Raw genomic sequence first — 20,416 nt, 5'->3', positions numbered from 1 at the left:
ATCTAGCCTCGTCACACGGCTGGTTCTTGAGATGCGAAACCGGATTAATTAACTCGTTGTTCAGTGAAGCAAAGTTTATTTGCATCGCGTTCTGCGCGTACATCGTCCTTGGGCGTGTTACAGCGGTGCGCGTTAAGTTTCACCGTGCCACTTGATGTTGTAGGACGCTTTCTTTAGTCCTGTACTCTCTGCAATGTGTACAATCACAACTTTTTCAACTGTCCCTTCTCTGCTGTGATCTGGGCTCTTCGCCTTGTTAAATTCAATATTGCAACTAGAGTATACTACTAGGAAGTGCTGGCGCGGCGCACGCCGCGCCCGTGGGTTGATATGGATGTTCGCAAAACTTAACACTAATGACTGGACTACACGCTAATGAATATACTTTATGGGAATAAAATACGATAGAGGGAAGATTGCATCTAGAGGGAATATTTTCATAGTCAGTCAAAAGTAGCTTATGAAGTACAATGATGATGCAAGAGTTTTCTTTCTTGTTAGTTCATACACTGGGCGTCACTGATTGACATCAGTTTCATATGCCAATAGCACCTGTGAAACACCAAAGTGTACAGCCCACGTAGAGTTGGTGTTGGCAATCTAGGGCGTCGACGTCTTTCTTCTCCAGTGTTCTGAAGATATCTCCAGCATTGCCCATCATGCTGCAGTCTGTGGTGACCTCTTCGTCCCCAGCATCCGGGATCGGCTACGCCTTGTTGTCGTCTCCACCCCACACGCTTTCCCTGAAAAAATCAATGTTCCATGAGATTTTGTTTCATCGTTGTGTTTCTGCTTTTTTTTCTGTTTTGTTCCAAAAACTGGCAGTAGCACTGCCGTTGTTATAGTAGCAAAGGCCACTCTTTTCTGAGAAACGGTCAGGACAACTGCCGGTGTATGTTTGGTTTCCAGTGAAAAACGGAACAAAATATGCAGTATCTTCAAAAGAAATTTAATGTGTCGGTAATCGGGTTTAACATTTGATAGATAAAAATATTAGCTGTAGTTTGCCGTCTCACCAGTATGGTTAGGCAATGAGCCAGCGAAATAGATTTTAGTCTTTTTGGTGATGTTCATTCCCAGCTAATTAGGTAGCTTCTTGAGAGTGATCTCATAACCTTAGACCATCTTCACTTCGTCTAGCTTTGCATCACCATCGTCAAATGAGGCATACCTAATCATTGTAAATGGTGGAGAGATTTTGATCAGTTCAGGTATGTGTTGACTTAACTATAACATCATACGTATAAATATATATAGTATGAAGAAGCAAAGGAAATATACTTACATGACCTTCATCCTCATATTGGCCTTCTGATTCACCGTTCCTCTACGTATATAATGGAATGCTTCTTAATTTTATACCTTATGTTCTGGTACTCCATCTGGTAGATTATCAGAATGTTGTTGCTTGATTCCAGTATCAGCGACGACCAGAATTTGTATAAGTCAGCTGACAGAAAGTGTTATGCATGCCTCCTATGTTATGTGAAATTCAATATTCAGATATTAAAAATATACGCCTTTAAGGAGGCCATTGTAAACACGCATCTTCAGACCTTAGGAATGGAGGAATCGACCATGCACACCAGGGAGACCAATTTATTCCTATTGATTGAGTCACCGACGAAGAGCAGCCTCTTGTTTCTGAGCTTTGAAGCACTTTTCTTCACAGTTTAACATGTCATAAAATAAGAACAGGATGGAAAATTCTGACAGCCCATGATCTTTCACTTTCCATCGGTTTCTTTGTGTGTTTTCTTTCTAGTCATGTAGCAGAGCAATCATATTACTGTTCCAATATGACTAACAGTTGGTTGTCTCTGCTGTACTTATTTTCTGTATTATTTGAATTCAGCTAGAGAGCAAGCAAAGATTTACCCTCAAAGAGTTGAATTTCAAAACTGTCACCATCAAACATTCGATATGCAAATAATTATATTGTCAGATATGTAGCTAGCCTTATGGAATTGCATGGAGAACTAAGTAGGACAAAGTAGGAAAAATCTTTTAGTGTCCATTAGTTTCACCGCTGAACTCTGTTTTTTAGAAAACACCGACCTCTAGTTTAGCAGAGCATTCAGATTAGTTCTGGAATTTTAACAACTGTTTTATTCTTTACTTGTCTTGCTTTCTTTTCTTTCAGCTGCAGACCAAGAAAAAAAATCACCTTCAAAACTACTTAATTTTTTCACTGTATTAGTGCATTGTATATGATATATGCTTATCGCAGCTACAGAAATAAAGCCAGTAAATTCGCACCTCATGTGATAAAATTCAGTTCGGCTATAAAGTGTTAACAATGAGGGCAATTTCATCATGTTATCAGATGGACTAAGCAAGAATACTTACTCAGATAAGCAGCGTGCAAAACCACCCTTCGTGTGTAAAAATGTAAAACATTATTTGGAATAGTGTGAACAAAATACAACAACCATGCAAACTTTTATCCTTGTGTTTAGGCAACATATGCAACACTGGAAAAATAATACTAAATATAGTTCCCAAGAAATAACTACAAAGGGAACGGATATCAACCGTTTAAAAAAATTTGTAGACTATATTAATAAATGCACACCACACAAAACATTAGCAGAGTTCCAATCTTGTCGTTCTCATCTGCCTAAACAGTTAGGTCATTTACCGATGTAGATGGCTTGGCAACTTTAAGAAAAAGGTAGATACTTTGAGTCTCTAGTGAGAACATTCGTTCGTAAACTTTGCAAGTTCAGGTATCTCCTCCCAAGTAAAACTGATTAAGCATGAACTGTTCCACAGAAATAAAATTCTCCAATACGCATGCATTTTTCCACTGAACTGGTACTATAATCAGTGAGCATAGGGTCTACAATATCATTCTTGCATAACCATACGTTATAGAACATAATGTAGTTCGATTTCCTTTCAAAATGGCTGTATTGCCCCCAAAGAAATGAGCAAGAAGTGGTTTCATTTACTACATGTCAAACCAAAATAAGTCAAATACTAATAACTACATGCTCAAGAAGTTACTAATTAGCTCGCTTGTCTGCAGTAAGTAGAAAAGATGATATATCAGTAGCTGAGTTAATATAATCTATTGACCACATAACAAATCAGATGTTAAAATGTGGAAGATACATCCTTTTAACACCAGGCACAATAACGTGGTCATTTAGAACAGATATTTGATGATCTTTCAAATATGCAGTAGCTACTAATTTCAGAAGACACGCAAGCTGATAATGGACTATCAATCAAAATCGAGTTGGCCTCTCAATCATCAAGGTCCTCCTCAAGCCCGTTCCCTGCCGACTTGGCGAAAGTGATAGGACGTCTCTGAATATCTTGCTTTCTTAGTGCTAATAGCTCATCACCGCACCAAAAATACAGGCAAACCTACCAGTACACTGGAATTGAAGAGAGATGGAGAGAGAAAGCAATACTCGCATCAGTACACTGGAATTGAAGAGAGATGGAGAGAGAAAGCAATACTCGCCTGATGCGCTTCCCATACTCCACATCTTCGATTTAGCCGGCTCATCCAATTTGCCCTGTTCACCAAATAAAAATTCCCAAAAATCAACATTGTAACATAAAAAAGGAAAGCGTGTGAAAGAAAAAGAAAATGTTTACAATAACTTTCTCTCTACCTCTCTCTCTGATTTCAAAGTCGAGTTCAAGATGGAGAGAATTTTTAAACAAATAAAAGAAAGAGAAAAACCTACCTATCCAGCCAGCCCATCCTTTCTTCCCTTCCCAGCCGAGCCTGACCAAACCACCTGGCCAGTACCCCTTGGCTGATCCTTCCCTGTCGTTACAACAGAGGGAAGCACAAGAGGAGCTCCTCTGAAGTCTGAATCCTATCGTCGCCACCAAAGCGCGCTCTAGCTCTCACTCTGCTATAACCTGGACGAGGTCACGCGGAGAAGCCCATGCACGCCATCCTCCTTCTCGCCCTCCTTTTCCCATTCATCCACGCAAACAAAGAAGAGAAAAGTTCAGTTAAAGTTCAGTTAAACCTCGCCGGAGTTTGCCTCCGCGTCGCTGTTTCCCGCCGTCTTTGGCCGCGCTGAGCACGGGGATGAAATCCCCGTTGTTCAGGATTCCTCGTCGCTGAATATCTGGAGCCGGGAGGCTGTAGAACGTCGACTCCGACCTCGCCGGCAGCACGGACACCGCGGGGAAAATCCGACAGCGGAGATCGAGCTCACGTGGCGCCGCAGCGTCTCCATCCTCGTCGGTCGCCCCGCTCTCGTTGCCATCGAGGACGTTGGCGACGCGGCCGTCTCCAGCGACGGTGCACCCGTCACTGAATGAGAAAGAGGAGACCAGAGAGAGAAAACCAAGGAAAGAGGGAACGTTCAGGCAGACGTGGGTGGTGGCGGCCTGGTGGAAGTCGAAGGCGCCGACGCAGATGGAGGGAAAAAAATATGGCGACGGGGTTGAGGCGGGCGGCGGCGACATGGCGGAGAGACGGGGTCGACGCTGATGGCAGTCTAACGGGGCGGCGTGCGTCCACTTTCATTGCAGCACCGCTTTGACCAATGCTATCCTCCACCGTTTTGACCGCAGGAAGGGGGAAATAGAGCGGCAGGGCATAGGCACTCAAGAAAAGAAAAAAAGAAACTACAAACTAAACGATGATATCTACAGTGGTAAGGTTAACGTGTCAATTGCTAATTGGAAAAAACTTATAGGTGAACAGTTGCCCAATCGCTGTGGTAACAGCAAACACCTTCAGCTTTGATATATAGTAAATATATGAGAGCATTCAGTGAGATCCCGATCAGCAATGCTGGGTAGTCAGTCAGTCATTTTGGGGAGGGAGGGCTGAGAACTGGAAATCTTATTAAGGGGGGCTTATTCAGTTCTTCGATTTGGAAGGGTAGGCGGCCAGACGCACGCAGGCCCGCATGGACGTTTTGTTTGCTATACGGATAACGAGGACTCTTTGAGTTTTTCAGAAAGAAAGGAAGTCTATTGTTCGTCCTGGGACGATGAAACTGGTAAACCAGCTGCCAAAACCACGGCGCCCGTGCAATTGTTTTTGTTAATTCTGCTTGGACAGCTCGTCTCGTCTGGCAATTTTGTTGAGGCAGCTGGACCTAAACGGACGTGCGCCTTAGCTGACTGGGCAGGCGCTTGCTCAATCAGTACTCTTCAAGCCCGACCGCTCCCTGGGGAGCGCTCCCGTCGCTCGGGTCGCTCGCGTACAACTTGTGCTTTCTGCTAGCTTGGATTCAGCTATTTCGAGGGCGGAAAACACTCCTGTGATAAGACCACTTGTTGGACCTTGTTACAGGTTTCGTCCGCTCCGTCCCCCGTGGGCGGAGACGGGAGAACTCCCAACCCTAGCGCCGCCAGGTCCCGCCTCCCTTCTCCTCCCCTTCGCCGCCGTCGGCACAGGCTGCCGGGCAAAGTCCCGTGCGGTGCCGGCGGCGGCGGACACGCTCCTACCCGCGCGCGAGGCGGGCGACGCGGGTCTCCCGGTGCTGGCGGCGGTGCATCTCGGTGGGCAGGGTTCCGGCGGCGGCTGCGCTCCTCCCGGGTGGCGGCGGGGCGGCATGGAGGTCAGCGGCGGCACGGGCGGCACGGTCCTGACCCAGATCTGGGCCTTTTTGGGCCCCATCTAGGCTTGGGCGGGCCAGGTCTGGCATCCTGAGGTCTGCTCCCGGCGGCTGGTGGAGCTTCTCTTGCTGAGTGTGGCTAGGACGACGGCGCGTGGACTGCAGCGCGGCCACGGGAGCTTCACGAGCCCGCTGGGCTCGGCCGGGGCAGAGAGGCCTAGTTTGCTCTTGTAGCTGCGTCCGGTCTGTCACCGCAGCTGGCGGTGGAGGTTGCGCCCTCCCGCGTGGCTGTTGTCCAGGCTCTCCTCGGCTCGGGGTGCCTCCTATCGGTTTCGTCGGTCTTCGTCAGTGGGCCACGGTGAGACGGCGGTGGTGGTTGCGTGACCGTGGTGGCGCGAGTTGGTGGGCGGCGAGGTTGGCGGAGCATGACGGAGTGTCCGGGGCCGTGGGTCTTTGGGGGACGGGAGAAATCCTTGTCGATGGCCGACACCGACGCGGTGACGCTCGCGGGTGCCACCATTCCTTCTTGAGGGGCGTCGGGGTTTCCCCTTCCCACTTCCCTTCCGAATACCAGGGGAAACCTTAGGCTTGTCCGGGCAGCAGCGTCGTCATCGTCGCATCCCTTGTTGAAGGTGCTGCTTTGGTATGCGGCGCTTCGGAGGGCTAAGCTCGTGGTGGGAATCTTCCGGAGGGCGCAGCGGTTGCGGATCATCAGCGTTTTCGTCGATCCGACTTTGTCATCCTTTCTTTCTTTTTTCTTCTTCTTTTATTTTCTTTTTGGGCTTTGTTGTGCTGTTTGCCCCAGTGGTGGTCTCTATCTTGTATCAGGTCGTTGCTATATTAATATAGCGGGGCGAAAGCCTATTTCGAGGAGTGGATTAAGCTATTTCAGGAACTAAAGAAACTTAGAGAAGGCTGGATTCCTTGATGATGAATTTTTTTTTGATGAGATGAACACACTTGGATACACCGCACCCCCTAATGTTTATGCTTACAATGCGGTCTCATGGTTAGGTTAGCAAGAGCAGGCAAGTTTGATGAAGCTCCTACTACCTTTACATAAGAAGAATGCAAGAGCACGGGTGTATAAACAATTTTATCGCGAATGAAATGGACTGTCACAAGCATGAGGTGCAATGGAGATGTTTTTTTTTTACTAACAAACATGAAGCAGTCTTCTGCAATAAAACCAGATGCAGTGTCTGTAACGCTTCTCTTGACTTCTTGGAACCAAAAGGAAAAAAATTAGAGTTCTTTTTGCAACGGGAAAAGAAGTGGAGGCCGAGGCCCAGTGTGTCCGTGGACTGGACGGCTGGACCGAAAGAACGATGTATACACTACAACACGGTGTAGATTTAGGGGCACTTCTCTTCGGGGCACTTGTCAAAGTGCGGCTAATAGGTGTCAATTAGGGGCACTTTAGCGAAGTGCCTCTAATTGTATACCTTTTGTGGCACTTCTTCAAATGCCACAATAGCCGTATATCTACTATGGCACTTCTCTAAGTGCCCCACTAGATATATACCTTTTAGGGCACTTCTACGTGCCTCAATTTATCAGTAGTTAAATAACAATAGAAAGAATAGTCATTACAGGCTACAAAGAAGGGTCAACTTTCTTTAAAAAGTTACAAATGAGATTTCGTTCTAAGACGATGCTATCATTCCACTTTTGCTATATGTAGCCCTTTAAATTAAACGATTGACATGAAATCCCTGCCAAACTTCTTTAAGAGGCTTCTAAGTGCTAACAAATGAGGTAAAAATGAAAAAAAACTAAAATAAGCTATCTGCAATGAGGATCAATAACACCCGTGCTACTGATAACTTGTGATTTACTATTGAAGTACATTCTACGTATATATAGCCATACATGGTGAACTTTCCTAGTAAATACGTCGGTGCTCCGTCGCAGCAGAATAGTCCATCTGTTCTTGCTCGCCCAATCGCCAAACCTAGCTCGCCCTGGCGCCGTCCTGTGAGACCTCGTCCCTTCGGAGCCTCCACCCGACCGACCTCCACTACGTCGTCCCCCATCTCGAGGCCATCGGCGCCTGGGCACCCGTCAACTACCTCCGCACCTCCGTCGTCGACCTTTGGGACCATCGTGTGCTCGAGCAACCTCGCCGAATCCTCCACCTACAGGCTACTCACCTTGCTCAAGGCCGTCGTCGTAGAGCCTTGGGACCATTTGTTGCTATTTTTACTTATTAGATATTTTATGGCATCAAATTACTTTGTTTGATTTTCATAATGGATTTTATTTAAAAGATTTTCCTTTTTTGCGGGTAATTTAAAAGATTTTCCTAAAAAAAAGATACTAGCCAACTGGGTAAAATGGACAGAGCCCATCTGGTCAAACCAGACCTAATTGGCCTATTAGGCCCAATCTAGATGGGTCCTTAGTCCTTACAGGCCCCACCCCCTCACACTCGCCCCTCTCGCCTCTCGCATACAGGCAGGCACGCGCACGAACCCCACGGCGCCGTTGCGTCGCCGCTCCCGGCCCTCTACGGCGCCGGCGAAATAGGGCTTAGGTTCGCCTCGCCACCCCCTACAACCTGTGCCTGTTCGATTTGACCCTCGAGGTCCCTCTCGCTCGCCCACGACCCTACCATGACGTCGACTCCGCCTGAGTTCCGGCCGATGTCGGTCGCCTCTAGCGCTGCCACACGCCGCTGCTCGCCTACACGGACTCCCCAAGGTCTCCTCCACCGACTTCCCTTCACCGCGATGCCGCCATGTACCTGCGCGCACCCCCACGGCTAACCCTAACCCATCCTGGCTAGGTCACCGATGCGGCTCCCGCGTACCTGAGCCTCCGTGTCGCTGTCTAGGTCGCCGATGCGGCTCTGTCGCTGGCGCGATCCTGGCGCCGCCGCGCCTCCTTCTGCTCCACTACGTCATCTACGACCTCTTCCTCGACCCTCGGGCTCCTGCTCCTCTGTCTCGAGATCATGGGCCTAATGCAGAGCAAGTTCGAGGGCGAATCTATCATCGTCATGTACGCCTTCGCGCTCCCCGTTGAGGAAACCGAGACCAGGGTCAACGTCCAGGCAGACGCATACGAATACATGGTCGAGTACTCCACCATCAACAAGCAGGTCTGGCCCCTAAGTCCATCACATTGTTTTATTTCTGAGCTCTCGATCTGATCAGACTGCAGTGTTGCTCCCAATAACTGTCTATGTGCTTGGCCGCATCAAACTACTTTATGCTATTAATTGTCTCTGTTTTGATGTTATGTGTGATGCTGCTCAAATGAAATAGTACTTTTTGCTATTAATTGCCTCTGTTTTGATGTTATGTGTCATGCTGGTCAAATGAAAAGTTAGGGGGTGTATTATTGCCATTGACATTGCTGCTAATTTAGTATCCAACTGTCCATCTGTGTTTTATTTTGTTGCATTGATATGCGCAGTTAAATATGCCCAAGGCTAAACTTCATTTTACTTGTTTGATCTTCATAGTTGTGTGCTTCCTTATGTGTTATGAACTTCTCTGTATGCTTGTATAGACACGATAAGGTCGGTCTAGTCCAAGTAAATGTTGACAACTTGACTTAGCTTGTGGGTGATCCGGAAATGTTTCTAAATGTTGACACATTTGGTCCTGATACACAATTACAACATTGCAAACGTCGTTATTTGGGTTCTGCATATAGTTTTATTGTCACTGTAAACTAGAGCCTTCTGTTGTGTGCTGAACTTTGAGAAACTAGCCTATCTTATCTAGTTCTGTAGATACATTCAGTCGATCGTATTACAACTAATTAAATGCAGACATAGTGGTTGCTTCTTGAACGAACTATTATTACTACTGAACTTCTGTGGATCATACTGACAGAGCTTTTGATGATTTTTCTTCAAGTTTGTTGTAGCAATCCTTGTGTTGTATATCACAGAGACAGAGCTAATATTTGTACCGCTTGTTGATACTGCAGTGTTAGGTCCCTAGTAATCTTAAATTTAAAAAACTACAGCAGTGGAAGGCATCCATGGGGTGATCTTAAACCAGATTATCTTGAAAATTTTGGTACTTCAGCTTGCTCATGCACATTGCATATATCTTAGTTTTAGTTTTCTAGTCCAGCATGTGCCTGTGAGTGTTTATTTTTAGCTGGGGCCGAAAAATTCACCGTTTCTTGCTACTTGCTTCTAGTCCAGCATGCTACTTGCTTCTAGTCCAGCATGCTACTTGCTTCTGGTACCAGTATTTGCCTGGCTCTCTCCTGGGATTTGCGCCTGAGAGGTGCTCGATGAATTGAAATGCTGAGATGCGTGTGCGCCAGTGATTGCAGGTGAGGAAGCTGGGGTCGCAGGGTGTCTCCAGGGTCGAGATGTAGAAGGTGACGCCTATCTCCTCCGGACTCTGCTCCTGGTGGGGTTGGACAGGTCACTTATTTGTTTTCTGATTCTACTTTGCCCTGTGCAGAGTGAGATGCTGCAGGAGGCCAACATCTCCAACTTCAAGTCACAATTGCAAAGCTCACAGGTATTTGTTGGAAGCAAAGCTCACAGGTATTCGTTTTTTTTTTTGGTTAGGAACACTCTTGAGAAGATAAAAGAATGGTAATAGTTGTAGAATAATGCATGATTACTTTGTAATTCCACTAGCTGAGCTATGGGTACCAGAACATTTTGACCAGCTGATGAACATTAACTAGGTTCTAAGTAACCAAAATTAACTAGATACCTTTTTCAAAAGAGTAACGAATAGAGGAGAGGTAAATTGCTAATTGAGTGCTAGATGGCACCCTTTTTCTTAAGCGTTGTTCAGTTTGTTAAGTTGTGCATTGTTCAGTTTCTTAAGCACCCTTTTTCTTATCTCATCTTACATTGTGACATTTAGGTAACTATTGTTGTCGCTGCTGTACCTAAGGGACTACCGCTGGCTGTAACACTTATTTCTGGTATAGCTTCATGGCTCCACTTTGATTAATAACAACTTATATTGTTGTATCAAGAGTTTATGAAAGATCATGTTCACATGGCGTGCTTTATATTTATAGTAGCCATTTAATTTTGCATCCATGTTACCACTATAAGAAAACCCTGTGGAAGGATTCTAGGTTGTATTCAAGTAATAGACTGACTTAAGTATTTGTTACGGTGCATACCTTGACACCGGTTGGATATTATGTTGCTTCAGTATAGGCTGTTTTGCACCAAAGTTATAACTTTGGTCTGCTGGCATTAGTCTTTTAGTCTGCTGGCTTTTACAAAACAAGCTGAGTTAATAAGACTGAAATGACTATAGACAGTGTTCTAAGTCTGACTCTTGTCGACACAATATTTTCTGGGCAATTTAAAGTTGGCGTGTACCAAGTATTTCTTGTTTTGGTATTGATAAGAAGGTCGTCATATTATTGTTTTGGTAGTTTTAATATGTTTTCCCGCACTTCAGATAGTCCAGCTGCTTTTAAGTGCTGAATACAAAGTTATGCCTTAAATTTGTTTCTAAATCAGCCCAAGTGCTGAATGCATGTCCTAGGAGAATATGCTTTCTGAATGGGCCCAGATAAATGGTTCTTAGTTTATTCTGCCGCAAGAACAATGATTCGCTCATTACTGTGTCAGTATATGGGTCTGAAATTTTCAGTGCGCGGCGATGCAACTATCTCGATAATTTCAGTTTCACAACAATGATTCGCTTATTACTGTGTCAGTATATGGTTCTGAAATGTTCAACCGTAAAATATGTAATATGTTACTCCAGCTGTAAAATCTTAGAGACATAAATTTAAGTATCTATTTGGCTAAATTTTCATATAATGTTAAATAACATTTAACTTGATGATATAGTGTAATACTGTTTCTATTACACTTATTCTAACTAACTGAATTTTATTTCTAATTAATGTTCTAGATTTTAATCCGAGACCAACATGTCCTGCAACTATCATGGCTAAAATAAACTAAGTAGAGAAGTTTCTGCCTAAAGCTAAAGGCGGGATAACAAATGTAGGACAAACAGATGCCCATTGCATTCGATGGCTGAAAAAATATGTACGTGCCAATGGCTGCAGCTAATTTTTTTTTCTCTATCTGGATACTACCTGAAGGGAAGCCTTGGCGCAGTGGTAAGAGCTGCTGCCTTGTGACCAGGAGGTCACGGGTTCAAGTCATGGAAACAGCCTCTTGCAAAAATTGCAAGGAAAGGCTGCGTACAATGACCCAATGTGGTCCGACCCCTCCCCGGACCCCGAACAAAGCGGGAGCTTCATGCACTGGGCTGCCCTTTTTTATCTGGATACTACCATGAATAATGTACACACTCATTCCTGATCAGCTTCTAGGTTTCTGACATTGACTTGCAGATTACAGAAGCAGAATTGGACAATATAAATGCAGGAATTGCGAGAAATATGGAGAAAGAAATATGGGAAAAGGAACCTGGAGATGTGAAGTCATGCAAGAAGAGAAGAATTAGTAACCCCGCATGGTACAAACAGTTTGAAATGTGTGTAGTTTTGTAGTTTGCAGCTTGTTTACACCTATCGGTTACTGTTTGGAATGTTTGCTAGTTTACCTGGATATTCATATTCTTAGCTAGTCCTGTCCTTTTTAGTGTTAAATTTAACCTGATGATACTTTAGCTGTTTTTGTTCTACACATGTCGGGTTTACTTTAGTTGTTTAAGTTCGTTTTTCTCCCTTGCCAACAACATATGCTGTTTTTAGTACAATATTCATCCAGCACATCTGCTTATACTGTTAGCAACTTGCTGATACTGTTAGCACATCTCCTAGCTACTTTTACTTCTTGTAATACATACACGAAAAAGACATGCTGTTTTTTCCGTTTCTGTTAGCTGAAATAAATTACTACTCTCAAGGTACTATGCTGAAGGCTGGGATCAACTGAAGGTGATGCTGATCACATTGTGAAGGTGTCTGAATAGGAAACATAGTGATGATGTTGACAGAGTGTACATAGTGAGACATAGTGATATACTGTGCCGTGTGTGCAACTGATATTGTATGATAATTGCAGGATAAAGTGCACTGGATATATTAATGTGTTTGCCACTGTGTGCTTATTCTTGTATATATCTATTCATATTGTGTTGCCATTGTTTTTATCGGTTTATAGTTTGTTGCCTTTTTGGGACTGCTCACAGTACCACTAATAGGATGTAATTAGGGTCATTTCTCATAGTGCCACAAAATAGGTTTTGAGGCATTTTATAAGTGCCATAGATTAGGTATTGGGGCATTTTTAGAAGTGTGCCACAAATTCGATTTAGGGGCACATCTCAAAGCGCCTCTAATTAGATTTTGTGGCACTTGGCAAAGTGCCCCTAATTAGATTTTGTGGCACTTTGAGAAGTGCCCCTAATTGGATTTTGTGGCACTTTGAGAAGTGCCTCTAGGTAGTGCCCCAAATACCTTTAGAGACGCAAGTAAAGGTGGCACTTGAAAAAGTGCCCCTATAGCTTATTAGAGGCACTTTGTTTTAAATTTGGGCCATTTAAAAGTGCCCCAAATCTTGTACCGTGATGTAGTGGTAGGTCGATGCTGATAGGAAGGAGGCTCGGCCAGGCTTCATCTTGGAGCTCGAACAGATGGCGGGTATGGACGAGGAGGAGGAGGAGAAGGGTTCGAGTTCGACGGATGCGGCGAAGTGGATGCTGAGGCGGTGCGTGCACCGCCGCCACCAAGAGGAAGGCACCAGTGGCCAGGTCCAGCTACAAGGAGGGAGATCCGCCGCACGAGGGATGGATCGACGTTTACGCACTAGCCGAGCCGGCGTCATTCCATCCGTTCGGTTCACAGAGGAGGGCGGCAGCGATTGACAAGATGCTGCAGGAGGCGAAGCTGCCGGCCGCACCCGGAGTCCCGGAGCACCATCACCATCACCACCACCAGGAGGGATGAAGCTAAACTGAAGCGTCGGCTGATGAAAGGCATAATTGCCCTCAAGCCGGAGCCGTTCTCCAGCGCCGACTACCTAGACTGGACGACCTCGTGCGGTTCGACCCGCCGGAGTCGACCGCAGAAAAGAGGCGGCAGCACGAGGCAGACGCGGCGTACTTCGGGGACAGGGACGAGAGGTACGAGGCGTTCAGGCAGCAGGTGATCAGGGGGCTCAAGGAAGATGGCTACTACGAGGTCGATGAGGACTACGTCGCCGCCAGGGAGAAGGCCAACCAGTAGGCCATTCGCGTTTCTTCACCCAGGTTACCTCCGTGGCCGTTTTGCTATTTCAGGAACTAAAGAAACTTAGAGAAGGCTATTAGCCTATTACCGGCGGTATCTTCCTGAGATGCTCTTCTCGTCAGCTATGGAGAGGATGATCGTTCCATCAGTGATGAAGAGGGTTCCTCTGTGAGTGATATATGAAGACACTGTAGCCAACTATCTGATCTAACTATATGAAGACATCAGTATTGGTGCATCTCTATCTATCTGATCTAACTATATGTGGCAGATAGCCGGTCTATCTAGCCTATAACGATTTGTGTATTGCACTCCTGCTGTGTCACGTATAGAACATCGATTCCAGTTTGCAGCTATCTCGTGCTTTTGCTGTTGCATCCTGGTTCCATCTGGGCTGCTCTTCTGGTGGATTGCTTGAGTCTCCAATGAGCATGATTTCCTGATTGTTCTGTAGATTATTCCTACTGCATTGTGTTTTCTCCAAGTGCGGTGACCTCATCTAGTGATGTGGATGTTTCCATCGTTCATAAGTATTGGTCTTTGCTTATTATGGCTATTGTAGCATTTTCTTTTTACCAGTCTTGTCGAAATCACAATCTTGCCTACCAAAGTTTTTGGTAGGCTTCAACCAAACAAACTGACGACGACCACATATCAGATAGGGGGATTTGCACATGTAAGGAATATACTAAAGCATTTTAGATTGGCTGACTGGATCAGTATGAGCTTATGGTGAAATATCGAATATCCAAGATGTGCTTTCGTTGATAGGTAACTTGTTGTCCTGATACCATAGTACTTGTTAAAAGGTCAAACTCTAGCCTTTGTTCTGAAATGTTTAATTTGCTCCCAGCCCCTATCTCATAAACCAGTTGTTTCTTGCTCCCGTTATTAGTCATATTTGTGAGATGGGAGTTTTCTCAATGAATTCTCAACTAACATCAGTCTGTCAGTAGAATACACAGCTCAGCTTGCGTTCAGTTATCAGTTATATAGTTGCATAGAATACGTAAATTGGCTTGAGTTCAATTTCAGCTTTGAGTATATGGTGGTAGCATTATGCAGTACTTGTGTTTTTTATTTTGCGCCCTTTGCATGTTAGCTGAAGCACTATTGCGCCACTTTGTCGTCTATAACAACATGGTTACTTCATTTTGGTTGTTAGCCCTGCATATTGAAAGGAAATTTGTGCCTTTGGATAGATATTATCAGTTGCCAACACTAACCTCTCAGTTTGCATCAAGGCTGTTAGTGTCGGTACATTCCTGACAGAGGATGCTCTTCTCATCAGCTATGGAGAGGATGATCACTCCATGAGTGATAAGGAGGATGGTGATTTTCTGAGTGAAGATGAAGTCGCTACAGCTCGAGGAGCCGATGCTCACAAGGGTAATACTATTCTCTCCAACTGAGCATCTGGTCCATCTCTCTATCTAATGTAACCATGCGGAGCAGATGTTTGCATCCATGACGATCTATCTGTGTCTATTCTACTCCCTGATATGTCATGTTTGAAACATCGGTTATAATTTCCAGCTATGCTTTCGTTTTTTTCTATTGCATTGTTGCTCTTGCTGGCCTGCTCTTGCTTGTCCAAATCATATGCGCTGCATTGGTGGCCATCACAGTCGAGATCAGCAGCTGTTTCTATATTTGTTTTCCGGCGATGATTTTTCTGAATTTTTCCTCCCTAAGCTGTATGTTGGAATCCTAAAAGAATTTGATAGTTGCCACTACCCTGCTACATGACTTTTTTTAGTGTAAGATACATCTCATTCTAGCACAAGATTTACTTCGAAGGGCCTGTGGCCGAACTTCATTAAGGTAGAAAAATAGAATACAAAGTTAGTTTTGGGCGCGGCTGAGGTAGCCGAGAACAAAGGTTTACATACATCTCATTCTAGCACAAGATTTACTTACAGGTCATACACACATATATTTAGTTCTTATTGGAGGGAGAGTATGTTTTATTGCATGGTGATTGGTGAATCATGTATCGCTCTTCAGGTATGTACCAAACACATACATTTACCATGTTAAATATAAATACACTGCCTAGTCTTTTTCCATCAGTTCGGACTTTTGGTTCAATTGGCTAGTGCATCAATCTTCATGGTATCAGAGCCAAGAGGTCTCAAGTTTAAAACACTGCTCGTGCAGTATTAAAAATAAAAGAAAAAAAGATTCTGCGGCCTGCACCGAACCCACGCTAAGAACTAAAATAGCCTAGACATGAGGGGGAGTGTTGAATATAAATACACCGCCTAGTCTCTTTCCATCAGTTCGGACGACTTTTGGTTCAATTGGCTAGTGCAGCAATCTTTCATACCAAACACTTGACAACAATCTAATAGGCATAGCAACTTTTGTAAACTAAATTCTATTATTTGTACTAATTTGGGTACTACAATTTTTTGTATTTTAAATGATATGCTGAAGCTAATATGGATACAAATTATGTCAAGCAGTAGTCCGCAATGGGCGAAAATAGCTGGTAGAGAGAAAACCCTAACTAGGGCTCACTTCATTCTTAAATACTCCCTCTGTTCATAAAAAGATGTCCAAACTTTGTCAAAATATGTATATATCTAGACGTGTTTTAGTGTGTAGATACATCTAAATTTAGATTTAGTTGAGACATCTTTTATAGACGGAGGGAGTAGTGGATATCCTTGAATATTTGCGCTTATACTTTTCTTACACATGCAACGTGGCACATCTCTCCCTTTCTAAGTTTTATCGAGCAGTTTTTCACTCAAAGGTTAGAAATGATCCAGCGACTGAAGGCTTGAGACATATGTAAGGATTTCGCTAAGAAATTGAATGTCTTTAGGTTTAGGAAACACAACAAAGAGGGGAGGGGGTAAGGATTGAAACGTCTTCAGCTGCTTGCAGTCTGAAGATGGAAACGGCATCTCAGAAACTGGAACCTGAAACAGTTTCCATAAATCGAAACGCGGCATCTTTCGTATGAGCGTCTTCAGTCAGGTTTCTTGTACTGAAAATTGCACAGTGTCAAGTCCAGAGCTGCTGCACATTAGAAATGCATGACTCTCACTCAGCGATTCACATGGTGTTGCAGAATCAGATAGGAAACGACATCCTGGGAAGTCATCCAGCACAAATGCTTTCTGAATGTATCTAGAAGACTAGGATATTTTTATACCAAAAAGAACAAATATGAGTTTAGTAATCCGTAGTCGTTCTCATAGTTGATGAGGCGTGAGTTATGATATCACTGCTGATTTACATTTGACAATATGCATTAAGCATGCGCCATCTTATGCACTATCCTAATGCCTAAGCGATCAACAAGACGGAGAAAAGAAAACCTCCATGGCTGGACGAAAAACAGAGCTCCGAACCAGAGCCAAAAACCGAAAGCAACGCCAAGAATTACAGAGCAACACAGCCAGGTAGTATCTCGGAGATCTTCATGGCCTTCGGTTGTATGCTCACACACGCTCAATGGGAAGCCGCAGAGCCCTGGATTGTTGCCATAAATTGATGGATCTACAAGTGTCTGTAGCTGATTCCCAGTGGGTATGCTGCCTTGTAAGCGATTGTTCGAAAGGTTTAACACGCCGAGAGATAGAAGATTTGAAATGCTGGGAGGAATGGCACCTGAAAGTTCATTGCATGAGAGGTCAAGGAATTCCAGGAGCACGAGACTGCCAATTTTCTTTGGAATACTGCCAGATAGATTATTTCTGGATAGGTTCAGAAACCGGAGACCTTGAAGGTACGTTATCTCCTCAGGGATGTCTCCAGTAAGTTGATTGCATGATACGTCAATACCTCTAATTGACCCAATGGTCTCCAAAAAAGTTTGTTCACGGCCTTTCCAGGATATGTTAACTTTGTTTGGGAACTCATTCTGTTTACTGGGCATGGCCCTCGAAGGAAAACCAGAAAGTTGTCTTGCTTGGACCAATGGGGGAAGATCATTCTTCATGGTGGTCAAATTGCTGAAGGCCACGGGAATTGATCCAGTCAAGCCATTGTTGGCCATGTCAAGCAGTTGAAGTAGTGAAAGCTGGGACAGCTTCGAGGGGATTTCTCCGGTGAAATTGTTTGATTTGAGGCTAAGGATCCTCAAGGATGGAACCTGGCTGCCGATCCATGCAGGGATACCACCAAAGAACCGGTTGTTACTGATGTCTAGGGTGACCAGCGAGTCGCAACCTTCTAGGAACTGCGGGAAGGCTCCCGTGAAGCCATTGCTAGCAAGATGAAATGACATGAGAGAGCAGTTGTGGTTTGTCATGAGGATGGGGATTTCACCCGAGAAGGAGTTGCTGGACAAGTCCAGGAACTCCAGGTTAGGAAGTTGCGATAATTCGGGTGGAAGGACACCACTAAAATTGTTGGATGTGAGGCTCAGAAATATCAGAGAAGGGACTATTATTCCAAACCAAGAGGGGATATCACCAAAGAACCTGTTGTTCCCAAGATCTAAGCTCATGAGCGTTCTGCAGGTTTCAATTACGGATGGAAAGACTCCATGAAAGTCATTGTGAGCAAGATTAAGGAACCGGAAAGGAAGGTCCAAACTCGTCGATACAGGAAATTCACCCGAAAAACTATTGTTGGACACATCCATAGAAGACAGAAGTTTCAATTTCCACCAGCAACTTGGGAGCGCCCCAGTGAATTGGTTATTTGATAGATCCAGAGACTGGAGAGATGTCAACCCACAGAAGGTTGCATCAATATTGCCAGATATTCGGTTGTCGCTCATGGATAAGAGTGTAAGATTATTGCACCGTGACCAGTCAGACGACAGCTTCCCCGTCAGCTGGTTCCACGAGATATCCAGGTAGTCCAAGCTGGGGTGGACACCGAACACCTTTGAGATGTCGCCTGTGAAGTGGTTACCATCCAGCCGCACCCGGAACAACTCCGTGCAGTTCTTGAGGCACGGTGGCAGCATGCCACTGAAGTTGTTATTGCTCGTCGTGAAGGTCTGCAGTGAGAGGCCATCGCATAGTCTCTGCGGCAGCTCGCCAGAGAAGCTGTTATTCGCGAAGCTCACATCTGTCAAGCTCAGCCCCTTCCCGAGGTCTGGCGGTATGGTGCCGCTGAAGTAGTTGTCGAACAGAGCAAGGTAGGAGAGATTCCTGAGCGATGTGATGTTGGCGGGCAACTTGCCTTCCAACTGGTTGGTGTTGACTTCCAAGACTTGCAAGGCCGCCATGCTGCCAATTTCCTGCGGGATCGTGCCGGTGAGCGCGTTGAAGAAGAGCGCTAGCCTCGTGAGCTGGGTGAGGTTACCGAAGGAGCTGGGGATCGGCCCCGTCAGATAGTTCACCGACAAATCTAGCTCACGCAGGTTCACCAGCTCGCCGAGCTCTGCCGGGATAGAGCCGGTAAGGTTGTTGATGAAGAGATACAAGAATTCCAGCTTGGTTGCCTTGCCGATCTCCGGCGGAATATTCCCTGAAATCAAGTTGTTCTGCAGTTGGAATGATGTGAGCTCTGGCCAGTCCGTGAACAAAGCTGGTGGGATCTGACCAGCGATTCTGTTGGATGATACGCTAAACTCCCGCATTTTGCGCAACCCGGCCAACTCCGGTGGCAGGCCACCTGAGAGCTGGTTCATGGACAAGTTGAGGTACATGAGGTTGGGGAGCTTTACCGGGAGCGACTCTGGTATGGTGCCGGATATGGTGTTCTGTGACAGGTCGAGGTATGTGATGTTGCCGCTGTTGAGGACAAACTTGGGAAAGCTGCCGTTGAGGTAGTTGAGGTAGAGCGACATGAACTTGACGGTGGGCATGGGCGAGAACCCGCGGTAGCCCGGCGGGTTGGTGAGGTAGTCGCAGCCCACGCCGCGCCAGGAGGAGCAGATCACTTGCGTCGCCTTTGTTAGAAATCAAAATAGACTACACACACGAACACCCAAAACTATAGCCAATGATGCATGTCGCACCCGCTCTTTTCTCTTTATTTTTTGGTTTTCTCCTTACAACTTGCGATTAGAACTTCACGCTAGACCTGTATATAAAGAACCAAGGCCTAGCTAGAACCTGCCGACCCAAACTTGGACACGCGTATTCCTAACCGAGCTAGACTCTGAACCGGCCGGACTAGTCCTAACACGACACGGACAGACTCAGATCCTACGTATACAACCAGCTTAGGAAACTACCTAGGAAACCTTGCCTTACTAGACTAGAATTTGACTAGGATTACACATCCAACACAATATGGATGCCCAAGCTGGACATAGCGACCAACTAGACAAGATTAATGCTAACAGCCTTGTCCCAGCTGGACAGCGCGGCCGGGTCACCTAGGCTGGCCTTCCGTGCCAGAAGGGCGTCCGCCTGCTGCGAGGGCACTGTGGCGGCCAGTGTCGTCGCTGCCAGCAGCAGGAGCGTGACGGCGTGCGCCTCGTACGCCGGTGTCGCCATATCCGGGAGCTAGATAAGAAAACTTCAGCCTCTGCCGGAGATGGCACGCTCGCCAGCACGACTGATATAGCGGCGAACATCGATTGAGCGCGTCCGCGTCGCCCTCACCGACGACAAACCCGGTAGCATTGCATGATTGATGTGGCAGGCAAACAAGGAGCTGACTTCCAACAGTGTGCCATGACTGGTGTGTAAGGTGTCGGATCCCACCAGGATTTCACTTTTACTGTAACTAGCAATGTGGCCCTCGTTTAGCGATATAGATGAAGTTACAATATCAATGTTATCACATTA

General features: G+C 45.5%; 1 protein-coding gene and 2 long non-coding RNA genes across 5 annotated transcripts; 1 reads left to right on the top strand and 2 right to left on the bottom strand.

Moving 5' to 3' along the window:
• Positions 1-474: 474 nt before the first annotated feature.
• On the bottom strand, positions 475-3,420 carry LOC127321653 (uncharacterized). Its single transcript, XR_007864254.1, has 3 exons — positions 1,286-3,420; positions 1,017-1,171; positions 475-743 (listed from the first exon to the last, which is right to left on the bottom strand). It is a non-coding gene; the product is annotated as an uncharacterized lncRNA (long non-coding RNA).
• Positions 3,421-8,031: 4,611 nt separating this feature from the next.
• Positions 8,032-12,600, top strand: LOC127321663 (uncharacterized). Of its 3 annotated transcripts, XR_007864267.2 has the most exons (7): positions 8,032-8,249; positions 8,335-8,649; positions 9,837-9,893; positions 9,980-10,039; positions 10,397-10,457; positions 11,610-11,989; positions 12,383-12,600. It is a non-coding gene; the product is annotated as an uncharacterized lncRNA (long non-coding RNA). The 3 variants fall into 3 exon arrangements; XR_011744499.1 differs by having other exon boundaries at positions 8,032-8,649; positions 11,865-11,989; XR_007864266.2 differs by having other exon boundaries at positions 8,032-8,649.
• Positions 12,601-16,941: 4,341 nt separating this feature from the next.
• LOC127321668 (uncharacterized) lies at positions 16,942-20,122 on the bottom strand. Its single transcript, XM_051350683.1, has 2 exons — positions 19,967-20,122; positions 16,942-19,569 (listed from the first exon to the last, which is right to left on the bottom strand). Exons 1-2 carry the CDS (start codon positions 20,120-20,122, stop codon positions 16,972-16,974), a joined length of 2,754 nt encoding a protein of 917 aa, XP_051206643.1. The 3' UTR covers positions 16,942-16,971.
• Positions 20,123-20,416: the final 294 nt, after the last annotated feature.

The sequence above is a fragment of the Lolium perenne genome, chromosome 5, assembly GCF_019359855.2.
Source record: "Lolium perenne isolate Kyuss_39 chromosome 5, Kyuss_2.0, whole genome shotgun sequence".
In the NCBI taxonomy this organism is placed as follows: Eukaryota; Viridiplantae; Streptophyta; class Magnoliopsida; order Poales; family Poaceae; genus Lolium; species Lolium perenne.
The sequence above is the reverse complement of the archived record's forward strand: the minus strand, read 5'-3'. Positions and strand labels throughout refer to the sequence as shown.